The sequence below is a fragment of the Cygnus olor genome, chromosome 4, assembly GCF_009769625.2.
Source record: "Cygnus olor isolate bCygOlo1 chromosome 4, bCygOlo1.pri.v2, whole genome shotgun sequence".
Taxonomy (NCBI): Eukaryota; Metazoa; Chordata; class Aves; order Anseriformes; family Anatidae; genus Cygnus; species Cygnus olor.
Genome location: NC_049172.1, coordinates 37,088,387 through 37,102,195, shown reverse-complemented (window position 1 = coordinate 37,102,195; position 13,809 = coordinate 37,088,387). Strand labels below are relative to the sequence as shown.

The 13,809-nt window shown below is 36.7% G+C and overlaps 1 protein-coding gene and 1 long non-coding RNA gene across 7 annotated transcripts in view; one reads left to right on the top strand and one right to left on the bottom strand.

Moving 5' to 3' along the window:
• Nucleotides 1-34: 34 nt before the first annotated feature.
• Nucleotides 35-13,809, top strand: part of LOC121069085 — a 33,610-nt gene continuing 19,835 nt past the window's right edge. For 2 of the 3 annotated variants that reach the window (XR_005819244.1, XR_005819243.1), the window contains exons 1-2: nucleotides 38-148; nucleotides 10,465-10,544. This is a non-coding gene — a long non-coding RNA (uncharacterized LOC121069085). Of the gene's footprint in view, nucleotides 149-10,464; nucleotides 10,545-13,809 lie in introns of all 3 variants that reach the window. The other variant, XR_005819245.1, reaches the window with a different exon arrangement.
• MGAT4D (MGAT4 family member D) overlaps nucleotides 37-13,809 on the bottom strand; it is a 59,877-nt gene continuing 46,104 nt past the window's right edge. For all 4 annotated transcript variants that reach the window (XM_040554792.1, XM_040554790.1, XM_040554791.1 and 1 more), the window contains 8 exons: nucleotides 12,034-12,145; nucleotides 10,966-11,096; nucleotides 7,458-7,565; nucleotides 6,351-6,544; nucleotides 4,811-4,889; nucleotides 4,619-4,697; nucleotides 3,248-3,357; nucleotides 37-2,705 (listed from right to left, as the gene is read on the bottom strand). In XM_040554792.1, coding sequence (XP_040410726.1) covers nucleotides 2,679-2,705; nucleotides 3,248-3,357; nucleotides 4,619-4,697; nucleotides 4,811-4,889; nucleotides 6,351-6,544; nucleotides 7,458-7,565; nucleotides 10,966-11,096; nucleotides 12,034-12,145 — 840 coding nt within the window. In that variant the 3' untranslated portion in view covers nucleotides 37-2,678. The remainder of the gene's footprint in view (nucleotides 2,706-3,247; nucleotides 3,358-4,618; nucleotides 4,698-4,810; nucleotides 4,890-6,350; nucleotides 6,545-7,457; nucleotides 7,566-10,965; nucleotides 11,097-12,033; nucleotides 12,146-13,809) is intronic.

The window sequence follows — 13,809 nt, the reverse complement described above, 5'->3', positions numbered from 1 at the left end:
CATCTGCAAAGTTAAAGGATGTTCTGTATCCCCTAGGTCAGTTACCTGAACTGAAAATTCTCTTGAGGAGCCCTTAATCTGGCCTTAGGGACGTGGTGTGTGAAGGTGCGTGCAGGTTCAGTACAGCTTATTAAATGGAAAACCACAGGTAGGAACTTCCTTTCAGGATCAAAAGGCTACATAAATATACAAATATTCTGTAACCATTCCATGCATAACAGAGATTGTTATGAACACACAGCTAATTGTTGACATTAACATGCAAAAGAACATAAGTATACTTCTATTACACTGTTCTCTTAAACTTACTAGGGCTGTAGCACTCATAACTTAGTTATCAATTCTTCAGTGAAAATCCAGAGTTCATCTCACAAGGTTCCTTCGATTTTGTAGAGAAGCTGAGGTTCTACAGACTGGGCAAAAAACCTCTGCACTCCATAAAGCACAGGGAAGAATGGGGACTAAGCAAAATTTTACTCAACAGCGCACAAGCAAGCATTTGTTACTCTTTCAACATCTGCAAATCTCATTTACATCAAAGCGTATTCGATGATTGCAATGGTTAGGTAAAATATGTAAAACCTGAAACAGCATAAATGAAGTACATAGCTGGATGTACAGAATGAAAAAAAAAAATACGTATACAAAAGTCCAGTCACTTCCTAATATAATTTCAGGTACTCTGATAAGCTCTTTGGAATTACCCTTCAACAGTTAGAAATTTCATTTCACTGTGAAAATAAAAGGCTTTGGTAACAAAATCTTTTACCTCTGTACTTTGTGTTTTCTTGATTAATAATTGACCTGAAATTTCATCCTATACAATGTCTCTTACCTGTAATGACTGGCCGCTAGACAGTCCAAATGCAGACATTGCTCCCAGCCTATGACTGTTCCAGTGAAAGCAATAGCAAAAAAGATTTAAGTTTCTACTTAAGAACTTAAGTTCTTCCCCAAAGATGCTAAAGCATTTCAGGTTAAGACAAGAATGACTTCCAAAAAATCATTTTTCCCCCCCTTAGCGTAATGTAAGTTGTGTTTTACTCCCTAATATAACTTTTCATGATTATATGTCATTCTGACTCCTCTATCAGCAGAGGAAAAAAAAAAAAAAAAGAGAGAGATCTGAAAGGCTATTTTGATCTGGGTCAGAGGGAGGAAGCTCTGCCCTTCGTATGCCACATAGCCCTACGCAGAGCCACCCAGTTTCCCTTCAATCCCTAGCTGTAGTTTTAGCTACTGCATTTTAATGATACAGTGCTTTCAGTCTTATCCAACCTTTCTTTTTACTGTAAATGCTTACCGATAATAAAGGTGTCCCTCTGTGCATCTTTAAGCACCTCACATTACTTCAATAATTCTTAACCTGCATTAAATTCTTAACCTAGTGAAGGCTGCAATATTTGGTCCAAGAAATAACACATGTATTTACACACACACATATATATAGCACCACAGTGTATATTTTAAGTACTGTAAATTATCAAACTATTATTGGAGATGGTTTTTAGAAAAACTTCCCCTCTGAACTGTTTTAACGTATGCAAGAAAACTCATTTTATATTATTCTAAATAAAATACTCTAATATTAAGAATACTGTTATGCATTATTTTTACCCATTTAACACAAATCCATACAAAACTGTACAGTGCAGTTTGTAACATTAAGGATGCAATGCTTGTGCCGGCGAATGAGGGCGCACTCGTGCTTCAAGTGCTAAGGAAGCAATACCGGAATTCTGCACATCACAGGTAGATATCCAAGGTGCAATTTCCCAGCAACACTTCAAATGAGGCTACAGTGGTTTAGCTGTTTTTTCAAACTTGTACTGAGTTTTGACTTGTGACCAGGATTGAAGTATCAGGACAGACTGATTATCAAATAACAGGATCCAAAATTTTATTTAAATAGATTTTCTTTCTACAAAAATATAGTTACATGTGATACCCTGATTATTTCCTTTAGTTAATTCAATGCACGATTCACAGAAAAGTTTTACATTCCTCTCAACAATACATTTGATTTTCAAGTTATTCAAATGGTAACTTGTAGGCACTTTTCATTTAAAAAAATATATTAAGCATCTGTTATGCTACATTAAGGCTGAAACACATGGTAAGTTTGAGATCCATTTTCATGTTGTTAAATTGTTCCTTTCTCCGGTGGACTGCTCTAAGTACTTGCAAGGAATATTGAAAACTTTTCCTTCAGTTCTGTTTTCCCTCCAAAACTGACTAGTGTTCTTCCTGGAGTTACAAACAATGTCCTTAATATTTTCCCCAAATGCCCATATGTTTAGTTCTAGTGAAACCTGTCCTACTTTTGTGTTTTAGTCCCTGAGATAACCTGTAATGCCTTATCAATTGTTTATAGTAATATATAATCAATGTTGCTAAACTAAGATGAGATTTATTTTTTTTATGTATATATATTAACAGCTTATTCAATAACAGTTTATGGAAATTTCTAATGTGATCAGTTTTTTCATAGCTTTTAATATTCTTTATATTATATAAATATTTAACAGTTATCGCCACTCTTTCCCAATACACAGTATTAAGAATGGAATGGGTCTGGATTTGTTCTTTGTGCCCACTCAGGTTTTTGTTGCTGTTAGCCTGGTTTCAAACAAGCCCGTTAACAAGTGACATGTCAAAAATATATTTTTTTCCAGTTTTCAGTTTTCAGATGTCTTGATAAGTACCTGGAAAAAAAAATACCAAAAAAATATTATTTTCTGAAATGTGCAGAAGTGTCTCCTAAGACATCAGCTTTTCCTTCCTTCCAAGTATGACTACAGTAATTGTCTTCAGTGATTTCTGCTGAATGTTTTCTATTTATGGGTTCACACACATTCAGACATTTCATTCATACTTGAAAGAAAAAAAATCATCTGTTTGCATATAGTAATTAATATTCAAGATGGTGACTGAAAAATGCTACAAAATCCTCCTTCAGTTGGTTGATTTATCATGACCCAAATTCTACTGGCCATATCTACAGCATTGCAAAAACTGGAGAATTATCTCATTTAAGCGTTTTCAGCACTTTTTCTATGAAGTAAATAAGTAAATTCTCCTCCCTTTAGTAATTAATATCCTTCTCCACTTGTGTACTTTTTTCCCCACACAGAATCCCACTCAAAATTAGATAAAGAAAATTATAACCATCAATTCCTGTATGATAGGAGGAACTAAAACCGATTTAATAAAGCTTTTATTAAAATTCTTTTATTAACATGCTTACCTCACTAAGTATTGCCCACACAGGGGAATCAGAATTGACTGACAAACGAATAGCTTGTATTTTTTCTGACAGACTGATGTTGCCTTCTGCAATTCCATTTTCAAAAGCCCCTAAATGAAAAATAAAACAACATCAATGCAAGCCTATATTAGGATGAAATATAGTTCCAGGTGAACTTAGTGAAAGTTCTAAATTACAAATTATAAATTAACACTAGGAATGCAACAGTAGAGGAAAAAATCATTTGAAAAAGTTCAAACTGTAGCTGCTGAAAAATAAAGCTATAAACAAGACGATTTCTGCTGTACATGAGGATTCATTTATTCAGCTAAAACAATAAGGAACTGGAGAAGAACACAAGTAAATAAGGAACCTGCAGCTACAAATGTTAGAAAATAAATACATTAGTACTGACAGTATACATATGACCGACAGGGTCATTTTAAAGAATCTAGAAGAGCTTTTCTGATACATACAACTATTTCAAAAAGAGATAGAAGGGACCATGGATCAATTCTAATATATTCCTTCACTAGTTCTACACTTGTTAGGTACCCTGGTCAAACTGGCATAAAATCAGCGCAGACAAATGAAAAACACTCATTCCATCTGATATTAATTTCCTGTGAACTTGCACATACAACTCGGAGTTGACAACATTTGGTTTTCGATCTCTAATTAGAATAAAACAGCCAAGAGGAGGTGGGGGGAGAGGTGCAAATTAAAGCAAGCAAGAAATGATGGTAAGCTGAAAGTGGCTCATTCGGGTAAAAAGAGCAATTATGTGATAGAAGAGACAGAATAAAAGTGGCAAGCAAAGCAGATCTCCCAGTAGTCCATTTTTATTCACATAAGGATATTTTAATTTAGGTAACAGTAGACAACAAGTTTTGGCAGGTTTGTGGAGAATCTGCAGTTCCTTTACAGAAGTCAATTGCTACCCTGAGGAAGGAAGAAGGGGAAGCTAGGGTTGGGAAAAAATGCATTGTGTTATGCTTTATCTCTTGATTTCAGGTGGGAGCACAAGTCTGTCATAATCAATAAGGAATCCTTTCCTTCAGCTAAGGCTGCAAAATCTAAACCAGAATCAATTACCCTATTAAAACCTTGCAGAGGCCAAATTTTTCCTGTCATAAGATGCCCTGACTTTTGCCACCAGCGTTGGGGTTTTTCATTATTTAAAACAAAATAGGATCATCAACGGTTAAACCACATACTAGAACAAGCAGAAGTGCAAAATGTTTGTTTTCCTTACTAGTTACTACCTTGAAACAGTGCATTTATTACAGAGTTAATGAAATTCTCAAACACAGAAGCATTTTACATGGAAAATCAAAATTTCTGGTTTTGAAGTGACAATAAACAATTTACCTATTTTTAAATATCCATCTTTGGTTGCTGGGTAGTTAAGTTTACTTCCATTGTCAAGCAATTCTTTTCTTTCAGCTTCCTGTAACAAACAAAACAATACTCAGCAGTGTTTTCTAGGACACGACTTTTCATGCCAAATATCATTCTTAAACTGAAATAGCATTGCGTTGCAGGTAGAAATAAGAGACTTACATCAGCTAGCAAAACTTCCACAGTGGTGTTATATAGTATATCACCAGGGTGCTCTATGTTTCCACTTCTAAAGTAGTACCTGATGAAAAAAGGTATGTTATTTACAGGTATTTCCTTTTCTGAAGGAAACTTTTAAACATCTTCACTTTAATCAGTTGTGTGCTACAGAGAACAGAAGTAGGCATTGATGTGTGTGACCAAACCATATTAAAACCTTTTTGTTTTAAATAAAACAAGCATTAAAATCATCTTTCTCTGGAACTGTGGATATAAGCATTCCTCCCTTTCAGTGCTCAAAATCCAAAACAATTCTTTTGTCCAGGTTTACATGGCTACGGAAGATCCACTCTGTAACCCATTCCTATCATCCTAAGGCCTAGGTAAGATGGGCTTCTGAAATACAATGACAGAAAAAATCCCTGTCTTTAGAAGAGTATATACTACACGCCAAGAGCATCCCTCTCCTTATCAATACTGATCAGTTCAGGAGCTCTAAATAATTTCCAGTTGTTACCAATGAGCAACAGCAATGTCAAAGAATGACTTCAATTATCAACATTAAGCAAAAACACCTGTGAGATTAAAAAATCAATTTGGTTTTGATTTTCTGGCATTAGAGTTCTCAGTTTTTATATCTGAAAAGAGCTGCAGAAATGTAAAGCATTAACCTTCCTCCTCCGGTATGAATCAAACAATGGAGACCTAAGAAATCCACTAAGTATTATAAGATTAGCTGTACATTTTCACAGGTTAGTCATGGGGGTAGATCTCTTTGAATGAGAAATATGTTTAAGGTGGAACTTAGCTACAGATACAAATAACTAACTCAAAGTTAGATGTCTGGCTGTGACCCAAATATTTATGTGTTCATAGGCAATACAAATACACTCAAAATAGTCAGTGAAGTCTAGCAAATGACTCAGATGACCAAATGGATGATGAGATGAATATCTGTCTTGCTTCCACTGGCTGTATCAAGCAGACTGCTCTCTGTCACGTACAGTGGGAGCTTATGCACAGACCTTATGTAGACATCTCTGATGTAGATACTACATTCATGTTTCTGAATCTGCAACTGAATTCCACCTTTATTAATTTACTCTTCACTATTTCCCCACGCTTGCTCTGTGCTTTCACCTGGACTGGGAAGTGCCTGGGACGTGACCTTTGAGCTAACATTATGCCAACAGCCTTTCTGTTGGCAACTATACAAACAAAGCTTTCACTGACTTCATTGATGAAACTCGTTAGTTAAAACCAAATTCATTTGAGAGCTATTGTAAGAGAATGTAGAGTATTTAATATTTTAATGAAGAAATAAAAGGAGAAAAAAAAAAAAGTTCTCTAATTACCGTGGAAGAAATGTATTTGAGGAGTGGAATTCAAGAAGGGGAGTAGGTACATAGCAAATCATAGCAACTCCTCAGTAACCAGGCCATGCTTTATGCAAACAGTTGAGCACTAGTGATTTTGAACAGACTCCGTCATTTCCAAAGTGGATACATGTAAGCTACCATATTCCATACCAAGCAATACTTACTTTTCTACCTTTAGTGGCTTTAAAAAGGTGAATCTGATATAGTCCCCAGTCACTGGAGCTGAAGCCCAAAAATAATCTTTTCCTTCATAAACTTTTTCCAAGGTATATTGCTGGTATACTTTTAGGCTTGTATACACTTTTGCAGGTGGATTATTATGTGCTTTATATAGCACATTACTGCCAAAATCTTTATCCTGTTGGATACAAAGAAAAGTAAGTGCACTCATAAAAATACAATGAAAAGAAGTGCTCCAATATCTTGAATTATTACGGGTAACTATTCCAGAAAACACTTACTTGTCAAAAGTGTCAAAAAATATACCATCTATTTCTGATAGAAATAGGATATTCATTTCAGTGTTACCACTGAGATTCAGTGTTACAGTTTGTACACTGAGCTGTACTGATTATTTCTCAGCTGTCTAGACTGAAAAAGAAACATCTCCAGGGTAGACTATTTTGTGGTTGTCTCCTATACCTTCTGCCAGAACATCCAATATTGGCCTCTGCTAGAGGCTACTTGAACATCTAGTCTGATCCAATGGTGCATTTCTAATTATCTCATGAGTGGTCTAAATGGCACTAACAGAACATCCCTGAAATCTGGTGCTTCACAGCTCTTTAACTTATCAGATACCTGGCAGATCTACTATTTGCCCCCCAAACTCTCCCTAACAACCTACTGCCATCAGCAGAGCCACGCTCTTATCTTACCAGTATCCTTTTCTTATTAATAATCCTCTGTGTTGGTATTGTGGACTATTTAGCCAAAAGATACCATCATAACCCTTTGTGTTTGTACGGCGCATAGCGCATGAAACCTTGCGCTGTGCAGAGGATTCCTACATGCCACAAAATGCTACTGCTACTAGTGTAATTGTTCAGATTAGAGATTCAAAGATGTTTCTGCAGAAGCAGTATGTCCTATCTGTAATTCAGATGTTAGATCGATACTACACACACACACACACCAATCTGTAAGCCAGCATTTCTTGGAAATGGAAGTGCCATCAAATGCCAAAGATGAAATGCTTGATACCAATATGAGAAACAAGCCAGAACATAAGCATGTAATTTAGAAATACGGCAGTAATTTCTTATCCATACTTTCAAATTCTGTATCTTCCCAGACAATGATGAATGAATTCCCATATGCTGAAAGAGAGATGGTTTAGCACGGATACGTATCTTTGCCTTTTCCTTTTCACAATGTACCTGGAAAGAAAGTAAAGAGGGTGAAGTCTTATTAAAATAAAGGAGATGAAAACCAATCAGGTGATTTCATTATGTCATTGAGGGTATGGGTCCAGGTTTTTTACCCATATTTACACGAGTAATCCTTAGATTAACAGACACCTTATTTCACATACAGTTTCCAGATATAAACTCGTAATTCCACTCATGGTGCTATGTAGACTTTCAGGCTCAACCACCACTAATTCAGGGATTTCTGCACTGTATACACTGCCCATCATCAATCGCATTTGGAACAACAAAAACGCACCTCAGATCTGAAAGTGATTTTTTTGTGTTTGTGTTTTGTTTTTTCTGTTTCTGGCAAATATAATTTCAAGTTTTGGCCTTGCCATATCATTCTATTTTGACCAAAACTGACCATCTTGAGATAGAAGTGTAGCCAGAATCCATCTTTATCATTTGGCTCTTTCTGCTATGTTTGAGAAGGTTATAATGTAATATACAGTACCATACTATGTGTTACATATATTTTACCCTAAAACTAAGTAAAGGCCCTAGATACTGTATTTATATCCCCATTTTCTGGTTTAGATACACTTTGTGACATGATATATACACCAAAGAATTAAATAACTATACTTGGTACTAATTTGGGGGTTTCCTTCTTTTTGTATGATAGCAAATAATTTCTTTAAATGTAATTTTTGCTCTATATGCATAGAGCATCAACGTTAGATACAATGAAGCAAACACATTACAATAATATACAATATTATGTCTTATTTACATAAGACATAACAAGACATAATGGCATAGAAGACTGCAGAGTAAAAATTAGACTCCCTGAGACTCTTGGTTCTGCCACAGAACAATTGTATGAGTTTGAAAGATCATCTAACCTCTCTATATCACAGGTTTCACATCTTTAGATTTGAGAGGGTAATGTGTTTACCTCTTCAATAATATGCTTCCAGTTCTATAAAGAAAAATGTCACGTAATTATATCAAAGCCTTCTAAAGCTAGAAGTGATAGTCTTCACTCAGCTGGCTTAAATAGCAAAATTCATAGGGGATTTATGGTTCTCACAGAAGTACTAACTAAAAGTACAAAACCACCTGGAAGAAGGCTCTCAGCAGAACTAAGTATTTTTATGTTTGTCCACAGCAGATGTTCAGCAAAACAACATAAGAACACGACACACGAAGATTGATTTACTGGCAGCTTTTTCTTTGAAAAAAGTGCTGTCTGTCTGCTATGGAAAAAAGTAAAATTAAAAAAAGCACTTTAAGAAAATAAATTTTTAGCCTTTTCTCCTGACTGGGTTGGCGGTTCATCCTCTGAAATAACGTAGTCTCTAATACATCTCCTTTCATGCCACGGCAGCAGCTGAGCACACTTAGTACAGTGGGATGACCCATTGCAGTCAGTTGCACAGAAACTGAAACAAGGCTCCTGGATGAGCCACGGCTCCCATCTTTGCAGCCTGCTAGTCCCTGTGCTACGCTGGATAGAGATATGCCACTGCTAGTCAAACTAGCAGATGATGGTTCACAGGAGGTAAACAGGATAAAGTTGTTGAACCACACAGAGATCTGACGAATCATCTTCCAACTTGGTGGACAGAAGTAGCTGGATCTTGAGATGTTAATACTCAGTCCAGGCTGAAAACATGCCAGACACCCATCATCACAGAATGGCACATAAAAGCCGTGAACAGGTACCCACTGACCCTCCCATGAGGCATATTGTGCAATCACTCAGTGACACACTCAGTTGCTTGGAAGAGGGAAAGCATGAGGACTTCTGTCATCTTGCCTTTTCTATAGGAAACTCCAGCTTTCAAATCATTTCTTTAATCAATAGGGGAAGATCAGCAGGGATCCTTGTCCTTCTCCCAGCCTCCGTTTTCTGTACCCTTATGAGCAGTTCCAGTAGGTGTCTGTCCCTGGTCATTCTTTCCCAGTGGAAAACACAAGGCTGGCTTGACTTAATGTTTATTTACTACCCACAGCAATTGAAATTGCAATTGCAGAAGTGAAACTCACTAGAAACTTGCTGGTACTAGTCTGCTTTGGTTTGGCCAGGGCAGGCTCGCACAATCCACCTGCCTGCCTTTCAGGAACACCACATTGTTTTAGATATGATTCAGATATGATTTATATATGAAATAAACTAGCACAGTCATTTAGAAATGCAAGTAGAATGTTTAATATATAGGAGTTGAGGTTGGCACATGTGAGACAGATCTGGAAGGGGTGATATTAACACCTTTTTTTTTTTTTTTTTTTTAAGTTATTGCAGGTGGGCAAGAGCATAAATTAGAGGTACTTATGGATCACTAACTCCTATAAGCCAGCCTCAGAAAAGTATAATTTCAAAGCTTAATCCTATCTGCATGAACTGGGAATGGAGACTCTTCAGTGGCGTTACTGAAGTGTAAAACCAGGCAACTTCTGTGGTCCCCAGGAGTTACCTCTGCTACACAGTTGTAGCAGAGGAGGCCCATTTGTTCAACTCTCCTCAGTCTCCTGCTCTGCACAATTCCTATCTATCTCTTCCTCCTTATCAACACAAAAATAACACATATGCAAACAACTGGTGTGGGAACTCACTACGCTAATCAAACAAAACTCTTGAACCTTAAAAAAAAAAAACGAGGAGAGAAACTCTGGTCGTTCCATTGTGGCACAGCCTGTTATACAGGAAGACTGTGAGTAGTGACCATCACCAAAAGCTAGTTAAAGAAGTCAAAGGGATATAAAGTAATCCTTAAGATGTCAACATGTCATTGGGTTCACCTGCAATGCTACAAATGGCTTTTTTTTTTTTTAATTCAACATAAGTGTCTCTTTCATTTTCAGTGAAAAGTATCATTTCATCCTTTCAGTCTACACATTTCCCTTTTTTCTCTTTTAGGCAAAGAGTCAAGCTTTTTTCCCAGACAGTAAATGATTTAAAACAAAACACAAGTTCTGCTTCCTGAAAGAAAGGAAATGGTATGTAAAATTTGTAACTGTGATCTTAAGATTGTATGCTTTACAAGCTTTCATATTAGAAGGTCAGTAAAAGGTTATGAAAAGTGCCAGTCCCATAAAGGTTTATATAATCAAAATTTCCTTTGATGCTTCAGGATTGCCTAAATGACTAGTTGCAGGAAGATGAGCACTTGCACTTGACCTTGTTCTGAGCTGACAGATGTAAAACAGCTCTGATGTGGAAATCTAAATTTCTGTGAGTCAGACCTCTCCATACGTCCCATTGGGCTCCAACAAAGTTACACACTATGAAGGTCTATATCAGCTCTTGAGTCATCCAAGAGATTTTGATTCTGCTTTTTCAAAATGTTGTGGGGTTTTTTTTTGGTCACAGAGACTGCTTGAATGTTATCTGTATTCATAAATTCATAGACATACTTACTGCATCTTTTTCTGGATTGCACACTTTGACCCAGAGCAGGTGGTCCAGAAGCCAGTCTATGGGCTTATCTTTATAGAACATTAGAAAAAATTCCACTATGGGTGGCAAGTCTTCTGATTTAAACAATTTTCCTGAAGGCAAGACAAGAAGGTGCATATTCAAATATGTTTATTGCTGCACAGTAATCACCATTTTATCTTTATTTCAGCCTTAAATACACAGATGCAATTCTGATATTGAGTGGAAATTTTACACAGACTCCAGCTTTGGTACTTAGTTGCTTGTCCTCCAACTTGTAATTTTGAAAAGATTTCTATCCCATGCTTGGAGATATTCTCACAAAGTCAACCAGCTGAGTAATCAAGCATGCAGTTATGTCCTAGTTCAAACACAAGTCTGCCCATCGCTTGTATCAGTGTGTCAGATAAAACAAAGTCTGAACAATCTCTCAAAATGCTAAGCATACAATTTCAATGGTAATAGTATACTGAATATATTTAAATTCAGATCTAGATATAAAAAACATTGCTTTTATAATACTACCACTTTCATTTAGCTCTCTTGCTATTTTTATTAGCAGATCTTGTTAGAGTTTTTGTTTGACCTAACAGTTATAAGGTGTTATCACAAGTCAATATCACAAGTAAATTGCGTTATAACCTAAGAAAAAATATAATAGGAAACTGACTATTATAAAAATAGTAAAACAAACAAACAAAAACTATACTACAATATGGGATGCATGTTCTTCTCCAGAAAGGAAACAGATATTTTATAAACTGTGGAAATTCCATTCTTGAAAGGAAGGCTACGTGTTGCAGGAGCATGTAGTGCCTTGATGTGGAAGAATTTGCTTCTTACGGGAACCCAACTATAGATCCTATACTCCATTAAAAAGACAGTGCCAAAGAGCACAGAAAGTAAAAGGCTTGCAGTGGGAGTTTTCCTGAAGAGCCAGGGAAGTTTTGATATGCAAGTCTTTCCATATATGAACTGTAATTCTGAATGAGACCTACTCTACTTACATAGCTCCAAATCAATTGACCCTGCTGAGGCCTTAGTACTTACCAATAAATCCAAGCTGGGAAAACTCAAGAATCATCCACTCTTGGGACTGTTCAGCCGCAAAGTTTTTTATACTTTGAATATAATCAGGTTTGGCTATAATATCATCTTCCAACTGGGAAAAACAACAACAACAAAAGGCAACTGGTGGTTTTATTGCTTGCAGAAGAGGTGGTGATATTGCTACGTGAGTGATAACCGCACTGTGCGTGACTGCTGCACAGTTTGTACTGAAGCTGTGCCAAACTACAGTGGATTGCTATTTAGCTTCTACATATCTCTCTGTTCTAGTATCATTCATTAAATATTTATTTACAGGATTGACTGCAACACCATGAGTGCTTCTCATTTTTTCTCCCTACCTTATAGGGCTACCACGTAAAAGAAAACTTTAAGCAAAAAGACAGAGGTTAAGGAAGACAATAGACAGTTTGTACTGAAGTTGTATAAGCACTGATAAGCAGCAGGAGCTAATTCTTTGGAAAGAAAGACGCCTAAAGCAGATGGTCAGAGGCTCTGCAGATTAGCCTGGGCAGACTCTGTCGTACCTAAAAGGTGACAGAGGAGAAGAACTGGGGATGATTACTGAGAGGGGCTAGCAGAAAGCAAGACATTTCAGGGAATACTAGTCGTGAAAGAAGAAACGCTGTGAAACACTGAAGAAGAGAAATACATAGAGCTCAACATGTTGTAAAGGCTGAAACCAAACACGACAGTAAAGCCAACTAAAGGACAGTCAGAGAAGGAGAGTGATATCCATCAAGGAAATGGGAAAGGACTTGGCAGCATTTTTGCACAGTTTTCAGAGAAGAATGGGAGATATGAAAAGCCAGAAGCTATGCCAGTTACTAAAACTGTGGGTAACGATTCCAAACAAGGAGTTTAAAGTCAATCACACAAATAAAATAAACAGATTCCAGAAATAACTAAGGAGCAAGTAATACAGGGTTTGAATTTGGTATGGAGGTGAAAAACACAGGAAGAGGAGTCTAAGCCTTCAGAAAATGTTGTTGGGGTGCAGCGAAACAATACAGTTAATTTGATCTAACTGCTGTACTTTATTGGCCCTGGTGCTTGTCTTATGGCATTGGGATCTAGTTTAGAGAGCTAAATAGGTAGAAAACAAATGCTATGGGGAAAAAATGCATGGCTTTCCGCAAGTTTTACACCCTCAACAGATTCAGTGCAGTGTCAGCAAGAGCAGTTTGAGGGAGCAGGCCTACAACTTTTAGCCGAATTTGGCCATTACAAGCATGTAAGTGTAAGGCTGGTGGGGGAGAAATGTCAACACTGAGACAAGGAGGAAGTAGAACAAAATTCAAAGACGTGATTAAGAGATTTGTTTTGATCCTGTCAGCTTATGCTGATGGTAAGATATCAAAAAACAGAGATGAACTGATATCAAGATGAACTGTTATTAACAGACTCTGAGATCTGAGGTTTGAGTTGAGAAGACAGTTAAGCAAAAGAGAACAGCAAAATAAACAAACAAAAACAAAGAAAACAGCCCAACAACTTACAAGAAGTCTTGTATAGAATTAAATGAGCTAAGAGGATTATCCAGGGGCTACATGTAAAGGGAGAAGGCAAAGAATCAAAAAGATTTTCGGAGAACCCTCAGAGAAGTTGAGGGGACACCCAAAAAAGGAGGAAAAACAGAGTGCGCAGTATCTTAAATATCTAGTGAGACTACAGTACAAAAAAACACTAGAAGAAAGCATACAAAGGTTCTAAGGATGAAAAACATAGAGGTTCTGATGGCTGTGAATGTGGCTCTGA